The following is a 12,525-nucleotide window of genomic DNA, read 5'->3' on the forward strand; positions in this document are numbered from 1 at the left end:
TCATAGTGCGTGCTGTTAAAGTAAACGTTTTGACTTTGTTCCCAGAAGCACGAAGATTAGATCAAGACATCCTGACTCTCGGGCCAGGAAGATCACCATCCTAACAAACATCACTTTGGATGATATGCTGTTTGAACTGTATGCCACTTCACTATAAGAAGATACTGCAAGAGAAAATGCACAGTTCAGACTTAAGGCTTTAAGGGTGTATCAGCTTTATCTTAAAGTAGATTTAACTTACTAAATTAAGCTTTACAGTGGCATTTATGTTCTTTATTTAACATGCAGCATATCTTCAGGGTTGATTCCAATTATTGTCATTGGATATGCTGATGATGACTTAAAGTAAGAATAACCTTAAATATGACCTAATCAACATGAAATGATGTTCAAAAATGGAAAACAAACATTTATAGGAACTGTTTTGCTGAGTTAAAGTACACAGTTCTTGTTTGCAATTTAGAGGAATACTGCATTGTGGTTTAAAGACAAAATACACACATGCCTCAAAATCCACTATAAGCGTGTCTTCTTAAGGTAAACAGATTTTCACTGGGCCGATTTAAAAAAGCTGAAGATGACTGCAAACCACAGACTGGGAAAAAAGAAAAACCAAAAGAATGTGAGCTTGTCGCACATAGTTAAAAGGTAGGACTGGATCTTGGAACAATGTCACTGTGAAATAAGAATGACAAACGAAATATGAAAACAGACATAAGTGGCATGACAAACCAACCAGCCAGTTATTACTTCATCACTGAGAAAAGTGGAAAACCTGTCAACAAAAATCTTAGATGACAATTCCAAATTTCTCAAACAGCTGGAGAAGAGCTCTAAATATTCCCTTTAATCTTGGTGATCTCACCACTTTCACAACAACTGCAACTGCCTCAACACCTGCCATGTTTCATCCAGAAAGCTATTCATCATTCAGTTTTCAGAATGGAGTTTTGCTTTTTCTGGTGGAGCATATCCAACATTGTTTTCTGAGTGCAGGGACCTCAGTGGGAGCCATGGGAACTGGGCTGAGATTATTTATAGCAATGGAGGGATTGGCAGGGACCACTTCAATGAGTGTACAAGAATGTTTAAGGTCACCCTCTGACCAAATCTTCTGCATAGTGCTGAGGTTGGAGGCTAGAAAGCTTGCTCAGTATGACATGGGCCATCTGCAGTAATAAAGATATGAGCTTTTTAGTGTGAGGGTCCGGTGAGCCTGTCCAGAAGTGACAGGAAGTGAGCAGCGAGCATGAGGTGAGGATGTCAAAGGAGGACCCGACAAAGAAGTTCTAAAAGCCATTTCAAAGTTAGCCGTTTACTGGTAGCCAAACACAACACATCGTTTGAGAAGGAACATACACCATGCATAAACTTGACATGCTGTGACACTTTCAATGCATCGTGTCAGAGCTTTGCTAATGTAACATGAAGGTAAGTAGAAGAAAGTGTGAGCCACTACCCTGGAAAATCAATAAAATAATGCCGAAATGTTACATATTTAGCCTTTTACCTTCAATATATCCATGTATCCACATATAAGTACCCACTAAAACCTTCACAACACAAATTCCTTATCATGACAAACCTCATTTAAATCAGAATATCAGTGAACCAGCAAACACACCAAAACACTCAAAATACAAGTGATAAACTAAAACTAAATCAGCGGAATGAAATTTGGCCAATATTAATTATAAATCTATGTTTATCTAATGAAGGAGAATTTTATTAAAATACTACATGGGCAAATAAAATCATGCTTTAATTCTGTACTATGTTTTAATACATGTAATTTTAAGTTAATGAGCTTTTCAATTAAATGTACTTTAGTTTCAACGGCATCAACAGCCTCCAAGGAAAGGCCAACTGGATGTTATCACGCAAATCCTATTGCATAGTTTTTCCAATAAATTTGAACATTCATAATGTCATAGAGACAAAAAGTATTCTAGGCAATTACTGCATTAAAATATTGTGCCCTTTGTAATGGGATTAGATAATTACACACTACATTACCTTATATTGTCAATAATGGCTAAAAATCTGTGCAGCTTCTCTTCCTGTAGAAAAAATAGGTCTCATAAAAGAATGCTGACAGCGTAACAGTATTTATTGAAAACAACAAATCCTTTTTGGAGTGCTTAGCTTTCAACATAGCTTTGTTATTGTCTCACAGTGACTTTGTATTCAGCAAGTGCTGGTTGTCTGCTCCTTAACCCAATTGTTTGCCCTTGCATCAAACTGTAAAAGCCCAGAGGGCTGCAAGTCAAAGTCAAATCCCCAGTTCAAAACCATGTCAGCATCACAACTGTGCTATCATGTAGCAACTCTCACTACACGCTCAGAAAATAACACCCACATACTTAACCTGGTGCAATGTTACACTGGGTTAGGTTTCACTGATGAGTGATATTCCACCTTCTCTTAATAAAAGGGCTCATACTGTGAGTACTTGTGGATTCATTGAATAACGTAATGCATGATAGATTTACTGCAAAGGCAAATGATAATACTGTATATGGTATGCTCACAAGGATTCACATAACTAAAATTACTTAAGCTGAGTGACATAAGAACTTGGGGTTAAAAGTATCAGGAGTGACTGCCTGAGACTATGATGACTTGTCTGTTAGCAGAGTTAACCACAGAAGTGAACTTTATGATATCTAAATGTTTCGACATCAGAACTCACACCCATCATTTGCCATTCTTTTGGTTTAATTACTTATGTTTTGCTCACAATACTATGTACTGAATGTGTTTCTTAAACAAAGAGGATCCATGGGTGTGGTACTGCATTTCTGCAGATTCTGCCATTCCAGTTTCTAAGCAAATGCAATGAGTGTGCACATGCTAGCAGTGACGGCAAACGAGAAAAGCAGATACAGCTATGGGAGGAGTGGAGGAAATGGGAAGCCAGCAGCCACTGCAAAGGCTAGCAAGCTAATGGGCTAATAAACTCCAAGTATAGGCTTTGGCTGCAGACACAAGTAGCAATTGAAGGCACAAGAAGCTAATGGCTAGTTCAGTAAAAGCCACAAAGGAATGTACCACAGTGGATGTGTGTGCTCTCTCAAGACAGAACAGTCCTCTTCTGGTACTACCCATTAAGCGTGACATCATTGTATCCGTATATGTGCTTGAGTATATGTGTGTGACATTTTCTTGGATTTTTAGGCGAACAAAGGGAAGCGACAGCCACCCTATTGCACCACCACATCCCAGAGTCCTCTGTGGTTTACAGCCATGGGTGTGGGTGCAGCTAGGAAGGGAACTTCAGTCAAGCCAGTCTGGTTGTAGTGATGGGTTTCAAGAGCAATACACCTTAGTTTTAATTTAAAAAAAAAAAAAAAAAAAACAACTCTCAAGGGGTGTGCTTTAAAAAGCACAAACCAAAATTATGAAGACTAAGACATCTGGTAGAGATCATGAGAGTAATGAGCAAATACTGTCACCCAGCCAAAGGCCAGCAACAGCAGCCACCACTGGATCTTGGAGAGATGCTGAAAGCCTCCCCACAAGGTGTTCCCTTTGTCAACATTCAGTGCAGCTTTGTCACATAAGCCTGGAATGCTGCTGAGGAAGGAACAGGGGTTGTCACACCCAGATCTACTCCTCTCCACAAGTCTGAGAACCGTTAGGGCCTGAAAACAAACAACACTCCCCTTTTATCCCCTCTCAGTTGGGGCCAAACACAGCTGCAGGGTCTCAGGAGACAGACACTGACACAGAAAAGAGTAAAAAGGAGGGAGGGGTGAATTTTGACAGTAGGGTGACAGTCACCATACCACCAGAAAGGTGATGGTGAAGGATCACCATCACTGAAATTATGGCACACGGCTAAAGGCAACTGCATCTACTCTAAATGAGACTAAAACTTGACTAAAAGTCACAGACACACATATAAAGTTGACACACAAAGCAGATTCTCACTCTGCAAGACAAGGAACATGAAAATCAAGGTCTTGTGAACACACCTATTCTCAAGCAGTGATTTCTGTGGTGTCAAGTAAAACCCTGAAGCATATTACGATTAGTCACGCATGCTAAGAATATTCACAGCAGAAATCACAGGCGCAGTTTGAACACATGATGAAGTAAAACTTTTTGAACTGCTCTCATGATTTAAAGCTTATGCACAAAATGCAGAAACCAAACTGAACAGCAATGGCCATTAAGGAGGAGATAAATGTTGTTTTTTTTATGAGATAATACAGGCCAAAACCTCCATCACAAGTCACCCATTTTCTTACCTCATCATCTGGTCAGAGGAGGGTGATTGGTCAGCATGAAGATATTTCCATAATTCACATCCATCACAGGTCGGGCATGCGGGAGGAATATAAACACAATGTTGTCAGCTTGTTGAAATATATGAGAAACAAAACTATGAAAGCCAGGTAGACAGTTAATCTAAAAAAAAAAAAATCAAGTGAAACAATTAAAGCAAAGCTGGTTATCTGATTTGGAACGGCTGCTCAACTTTATTTGTGCTCAAATGCAGATTTGACACCAATTTTTTTTATTTTTATTTCTATTTAAGAAAAGGAGACATGAGATTCTTATCACATTAACAGCTCTCTGGGATAAGTCACATAAAACAATTCCTGGATAAAGAATTAATTACATTTTTTGACCAACAAATCAAGTCAAATAATATATATTGCTAAGTTGAATATTTCTATGGGAATTTCTACAATATATCAAATAGATACAAACATTTGCTCCATTACAGAAATAATACACAGCAAATAATGAACTCACTTTCAATTGTGATATTAAAGAGATGCCAGGCAAGAAAAGCAACAGTGTTCACACATGTAAATGCGACAAAACCTGTTGTAAAGGTATCCAAGTATGTATTCTTTGCAAGACTGAAAGCTGGTGCCAACTGGAAGAAGTTCAGTTAGACACTGACTCCAGTTTCCACCTATTTGTTCTTCATTTGTTTTGCTGAGCATTTTCTGTTTACAAGACATATTCCTTTAAGTTTTCTGTCTGGATCCTTTGACGTCCTCTGTGGTCTACCAGTATGTTTGCCTTTTACAATCTTCCCATGTTGTTTGTGCTTGGTCCAGATTTTAAACACAGCTGACTGTGAATAACCAACATTTTTTACAACAGCTGTACATCGGTGCAGAGGCTTCAGGAAGGTTTTCAGTGGACACTAAAAGCACTAATTGATTTTCATGTCACAATTTCCTTTTTTAAGGAAACAAGTAATTCCTGCACTATGCATTAAGACAACACAGTAAATAAAGCCACTTTGTGTCATCTCTGAATCTGGATTCTCCAGTAATTAGTCAAGAAATGACAACAGTCTAAATTATTCAAAATTTTTCCTATTTAATGATTCTGTCTGTTCTTAAGAGGCTGCAGAAATGTCTTTACCCCTACCAATCTACCCTGAGAAACTAATTGGCAGCATTACAAATATCGAATCACTTAGTTAAATTCAGGACCATCACTGCCTTTGAGCTTACAGAGCAGACTGTGCTGAGACACAGGCCAGTAAACCCTTATTTCATTATTGCTTCTGTCACAGTTTACAACAGTTATGGGAACAGAAGCACAGGTATAGGCAGTGGTTTAGCTGTCCCATGCATATACAGTGCATGATATATAATGTATGAGCTGCATTTTACAGCTAATGCGCCTTAAGAGATCTGGTAGCAGCATGCATCATTCCTGGTAAACCAAAGTACTGTGGCAAGGCAACAAGCATTACTGTGCACTGTTGACAAAGCAAGCTAAAAAGGACTGATTGCTTAACCTTCCATAATCACAGCGCTCAAAATATGGCTGTAAATTTAGGACTGAAAACATCTCATTACACAGATGTGCGATCAATGTTAGATTCCTGTGCTATCCTATAATATTTAGTCTTTTTGACTTTTCCATGTGGTTCCTTTCTTGACCTACATGCCAAGATATCCCACACAAGTGATGCTGTCAGTGCAGCCATTGACAATAGCAAGGATGGCAGCATCTCTTCATGGGCTCTTCCCTGAGGAGTGTTAACCACGGTGGACTGCGACACCCATCCCCACCAATCACTGTGCTGCTAAATACTGGTTGCTTTTACACTTTGTTTTTAAGTGAGTCCAGAGGCCTGTCCAACCAAGCTGTGCTTTCTCTAATTAAGGTAACTTCAGGGCTTATCTTGTATTTTTTGTACTACAATGCTGATTCACTTCTTAACAGAGTATTTCACCCCAATAACTTTTGCTAAAAGACTAACCTGCTCTGGAGCAGGTCATGTTTGAGGATAAACAATTCAGTATAAAATCACCACCCTCTGACCAATCAGCTCTTTTGAAAAGAAAAAAAATGGTCTGTTTATTCTGTTAATGTTGGATCATGGGAGAAGCGCTTAGAAAACATAGATTTTAGGTAAAGATGCATCCTTTTGATTAAGAAATAAAGCCTCTAACTAACCACTTTGAAGGATGGGGTTGTACTTGTTCCTGAGTTTGTTAAGCTCCACTGGGGTTGCATCTGAAAGAATGAGGTTAAGAATAATGGTCAAACAGCAGATCCTTCAGTTTATGGAATGCACAACGACTTGTGCTGTCACAGAGAGCAGCAATCTCCAACACAAAACACACTCACAAAAGGTGCTGAGCCTAAAAGATTGAATGGAAAATATGAAGTCAAGGAAGAAAGTGGGGAAGAACTCTGTGTGAAATGTCTGTGCCATAATAAAGTGAAAGTGAGAGAGTGCCGTCCATAAATACTGTTAAATGAATTAATTTTGTAAAGTTTCACAAATGAACACATTAAAAGTTGATTTTCTGCCAGCATTTCTTCCTGGTTGTTGCAGTAGTGTTGCTTTAGGCCTGGATGATAACTGTATGCTTTTCTTTGGTAAAGTAGGCTCCATTAAAGGGTTTCTTCATGTCTGTGATTGACCAGATGCGTCAAACACTGTCCATTTAGGTGAGCATGCACTGATCAAGAAGAGAAAAACCTGTCTTGAATCATCAGGTTGATAATCAGCGTTGTAGAACGGTTTATTTGGATCCTGATGTCTGGGCAAATCAACCCAGGTAACAGCGAGATATCTGGGCATATTAATCATGCTTTGCAGTACAGGCCTCAGATGTTTAAGAGTCCACTTGTCTTTTGTAAAAAAAGAAATTATTCTGATTATTGAATGTGTCGTGTGCTCATCATAAAAGACTGCTTTGAATTCTGGATGTATCTTAAGTTAACAAGTCTGTTCAACTAAAAATAGAAATAATAAGAAATTAAACATTTCATTTTAACATGTCCCGTTAACAAAGTTTTTATTCACTGATTTATGACTGAAAAGCTCAATATCACAATAATTTTCAAAAAGCTTAAACAGGCAAAAAGCAACAAGTTAGACATGGAAAAACTAACATTTGAACTTATCACTGAGATGTCAAATGTGAGGCAGCTCCATGAAAATAATCTAACAGAGACGTTAAAGGTGAAACCTCGGGTTCTCAGTTACTTTTCTGCAACAACGCTTTAGGAGAATTCAGTTTCTAATATTGTCCAGTTAAACCAATGAATTAATATAAACTATGGAAATATAAGTCTAAGTTGTGTCAATATAACACGTGAATACCTAAAGCAAGCACAAAACATAGTAAAAGGAAAGCTGAAAGCTTCTATTGCATATTTTTTAACATTCCTTTCTTTGAATGTAGCATAAGAAATCAGCATTACATGCAAAGAAAACCATAAGGAAATTTGCACTAATACTGACAACAACTGTTAGCAAAAGAAAGCTCATCAGGTTCTCTCTCATCCCTGTGGGAGTGTTTGAACCACAAAATGTCTTCATAGTTCTTACAGCTATCAGAGAAAGTAGTACCTTTCTTCCATATACACAACAGGAATTGAAGACCAGTGTAGTTCTAAGAGCTCAGTATGATCTGCTAGCTGGGGTTATACCCTCCCAACATAAAGGCAGCCTTTGGTTACAGTATGGTGATTTGTCCAGGTTATAAAAGTGTATGGTAATTAGTGAAATACATAAACAGCACTGAACTGTCATAACATGAAAATAAATGAATGAATAAATAAATAAAGACAATGAAAAAAAGCAAAAGCACAGAAATGTAGAAACTGACATGAGGAAACTAAACCTGTGTAACACTGATGGGTTCAAACAATTTCAATTCATTAACAAATTGCTGCTTGGCTGTTGCTCGACTTCAGCTTTCCAAGAAAAATACAACCAGACAAAAATCCCATATACATATGTTGTCCTTCAAGAATCATCTTAATTCTAACAACCCTCAGCAAGCTGCTAAAATTGTTTGGGAAATGAGACTATTGCAGGTAAAATTTTCTTGACAATATCTAAGGTCAAGGATGATATCCAACAGGCCAATAAAAACGTTTTATAAATGTTTTCATCTCTAATATGGTGCATGAATGACATGTGAGAATTGATAAATACTTTACGGCTGGAACAGAATCAGTATCTTGATTTAATCTTAAATCTCCAAACATTTTTGGGCCAAAATTGGCTCACTGTCACAAAGCCAAAATGTGGCTAAATCTAACTATTTTCAGTATTTATTTATTTTATTATTATTTTTTTCTTATTCTTATCCTTTATTATTATTTTTATTTCTATCCAGCATGTGTCAACAGTGAGCCTTACCAAGCTCCATTCTGTATGCATTCTGAGAGATTCGTGTTTTTGCAGCTCACTGTTCGGACATAAAACGGGTAACTAATTCTCTTCAATGCAACCAGCCAGGGACATTTATTGTACTATTATAATAGTGACAGCACAGCAAAGCCAACTAGTTTTAGGAAATCTGGTCTGTGACAAAATCATTTTCCCATCTATGACTGTCCTATTTATGCAGTTTATCTTCTGAGAAAACCCATTGTTGGGCTTCGTTTGTTTTTTTTTTTGTTTTTTTTTTATACCAATAATACAAATGGGTATTTAATTGCATAATCCACAGTTCTACAAGATAAAAACTGTAAAGTAACATTATGTAACTCCAAAGGGAGGGGAGGGGGGGTACAAGATGGTTTCTCTATGGTTTACTTGCAAATATGCCTCTGTACACGTCAAACCACTAGTAGTGCAAAGGAAAAAGACAAGCAAGTAAATACCCATATGGGTCGAGCCATCAAACACAACAGCCCTTGGTGTATCGGTGTGATCCAGTTTCGTGATCCAGGAATAGTTTAGTGTGGCGAGTCTTTGGTCCCACTCTTGCATAGCTGCAGAATTACAGAGTGCAGTTATCGTCCCGTGCATAGCTCAAGCTGCAGGCTTTTTCACGGATTTTCCTTTAACGGGACGAACTGTACCCACTGTGTTGTAAGAGTGGGGAATATTTGCAGCATTGCTAGTGAAAACTGCATCTCATCGTTGGCTTACAAACCGGTATAAAATATGACCTGCAGCTAAATGTGACCGTGGTCAGGACTGTGGATGATGTTTAAACAATAACAACACAATTTATTTACAGGATGAAATGACATTCCGAAAACACAGAACCACCTTCGGGTGACACAACACCTCCCATGATGTGACAGTTGTAGACGCTCACCGTGGTTGAACATTGCAGACCGAAACCGGTTGTTGCTGGACAAATTTTCCATCTCAAAGTTTCAGGTAGGACCAGCACCAGCGAACCCTTCTTCTTCTCAGGTATTTCCTTAATTTCCTCCGTAAATCTAAACTCGGCGGCTGGGAAATGTCAGCTTGTGTGTATCGTCGTGTCGTCGGCAAACACGTCTACTCCTGTCACAAGTGTGTGTTTGTATGGCAGCGGCTGCAGCACTAACACACACTCTTTGTGGTCGTGGTTCGAAATGACGAGCCGCCTCCAGCCTGCTGGTCCGGTGACGTAACGACGCACCAGGCTCTGCAGCAGCAGCGTCAGAATGAAAACAATCGCACGTGGATGCAAAGGGGGTACGGCCACGTGCATCCGTAAGGCAAAAAGGCTGCATCACTTCATTACAGCCAAAAGCTGACAGTAAACAAATACAAAAAAAAAAAAAAAGAAGAGTCTATTAAATGTTACAGGAACGGTACATTTAAATGCAATAAGCTTTAATCTCTGCAAAACGATGGATTTGAAATGAAACAATAATATTATGATTGGAGTGTAATTTGGTTTAGTATGAACGATTCAAGCTTTAGAATATGTACAAAAACAGTAAATGTAATAAGGAAAGTAAACGTACTGTTGAATATGTGTATATAGGCACATTAAAGTCATGTACATCCTGTCATAAGCAATAGTTGGTGAAAACAATTAATAAAGATTACACTTAAATAAAAGCAGACAAAAACAACAAAAAACAATGTTACACTGTTGAGAAAAAAAAAGTGAACCAATAGCTTTCCATTGCTTATTCTGGTGACTACCATAACATATTTGATGTTTCATTCAATTTTCAAGCTGATTCTCATTTCATACATTTGACTTTGCATATTAACCATATTAATTCAATTTGATCAATGTCACGGACAAGATACAATTATCCTCACACAATTACACTTCTACAATCCAGTATAGTACATATAACAAAAAGCTGTGCCATTAGTAATTTTAGGTTTGATATGCAAAATGAAAATAGTAGGTCATAATGTGGTGTAGAGATTTAACTTTGAGAATGTTTACTTGAGATATATTATTTTAACACTACGTAACTTTTTTTTTTTTTTTTTTAAAGATTGTTACCCATTTTTAACGACATAAACAGCAGACAACCATGACACCTGCTGGTCAGTTTGTGAACATTTCAACTTTTCAAGCTGATTTTTATTTATTTATTTTTTTATTTATTTTTTTTACCACTTTTAAGTGTCCCACACAATTTCTCCACAGATAAAGTCAGTAGCGCGATCAGTAAACTCTTATAGCTTATGTTTCAGTAGTGGGAGGTGGTGAACAATGAAGTGGAATACAGACCACATGAGTGTACTATTTTAAGAAAAAATATCATTTGAGTCACTGGGTTTGTTTTAGGAGCAACAGTTTTATTTTCAGCTGTGACAAAAGAAAAACAAAAACAAAACAGTCACCTCCTCAGATTCTAAATGTTCACGTTCAGGAATAAAGTGCAGAATTGTTTTCACAGCTTGTGTAAAAAAAAAAAAAAAAAAAGTTAAATAACTCCATAAAGAAATATAATAATAAAATATCAAAACTGACAATGAAGATCTGGAAAATATAAATATGATACAGAACAAGATGAAATCTTATACAACATGGTATCAGCTATGATATTCAATACACTTGAATCAGGCTTGCGCTTATGATACATTAAAAAAGGAAATCAGTTCATGTTTTCGAGTCGTTGGCAAGGCTAGCTTACAACAAAGGCACAGCATTGTTCAGAGGTAACGATCCTTTGCAAAGAAGTGCTGCGGCAACATTCAGAGATCATCAACACACCCTTGCTGACACATCTAACATGCTTGACATGGCTCACGCAGGAATGGAGAAGGAAACACGGCAAAGCCACTCGTGTACGGATCATGCCCACATACAAACACATCAATTAGGTGGGGTTTGTTTTAGAGACATATGTTCGTGTTAACCAATTTAGTGACAGTTTACATGCTCTTCCAGTCTCACTGGTACAAGTAAGTTATTATTAAGCTGCTGAATTAACGGAATTGTAGAGAAAGCTCCAGAAAAATTACAGCCCTGAGCCAAAAGAGTATGCTGAAGAAGAAGAGATGGAGGCTAGTTTAAGTGCTCAACTATCAGAAAAACCTGCAGTGATTGCAGCCTCTGTGGGCATCACGTGTTACAAAGCAGTCAGAAACAGCACAGGACATCATTACAAAGGACCGGTCTGTAGGCAGCAGGCAACGGTTGGGCATCACTTCCTCTCTGAAGCAAAGTCCAGGCAACTTTTAGCCTCTTAGTTTTGAATATATATGTATATATACATACACATACATACATACATACATATACATATATATATGTATATATGTGTGTGTATATATATATATATATATATATATATATATATATATATATATATATATATATATATATATATATATATATATATGTGTGTGTGTGTCTAAAATTTGGATCTGTACTCTAAAGTGAATTTATATAATCAAACAAGTCACAGATCCTCACATGGTCCAGTTTGCTATTAAGAGGAAGAAATTCCCAGAACCCATATAATTTTTTTTAACAGTTGAAAGGCTCCATCAGTGACTTGCATTCATATATCACCCTGAACTGACAGAATTCATTTTCTTATCACAAGTAGCCCAAAAGAGAAAATTAACAAACATGGCATCAAACTGCCATTTAGTGCAAATTAAAGTACTCAAATGTATACAAAAAGATTTCAGAGGGTAAATATAGAAAAACAGATGCTGTTTTTTTTCCTTTTCATTTTCTTATCAGCCTAACTTTCCCACAATATTCAGAGAAAAACAAAAAGCCCAGAGTAAAAGCTGAAGAGACCTAGCTTGTACATCATGCAGCTTGTGGAAACAGAATTTTACAAGAAGTAAAAAATATTCTTAGAGTACAG

At 37.3% G+C, this 12,525-nt stretch overlaps 1 protein-coding gene across 1 annotated transcript in view; it reads right to left on the reverse strand.

Moving 5' to 3' along the window:
- Nucleotides 1–9,606, reverse strand: part of septin4b (septin 4b) — a gene marked incomplete at both ends in the record, with an annotated part of 44,156 nt that extends 34,550 nt beyond the window's left edge. Inside the window, 2 exons of the mRNA XM_079247019.1 lie at nt 4,254–4,261; nt 9,555–9,606. Of these exons, the coding sequence (XP_079103145.1) occupies nt 4,254–4,261; nt 9,555–9,606 (60 nt within the window). The remainder of the gene's footprint in view (nt 1–4,253; nt 4,262–9,554) is intronic.
- Between the last annotated feature and the right edge of the window lie 2,919 nt (nt 9,607–12,525).

Source organism: Telmatherina bonti (assembly GCF_933228915.1).
Source record: "Telmatherina bonti genome assembly, chromosome: 9".
NCBI lineage: Eukaryota > Metazoa > Chordata > Actinopteri > Atheriniformes > Telmatherinidae > Telmatherina > Telmatherina bonti.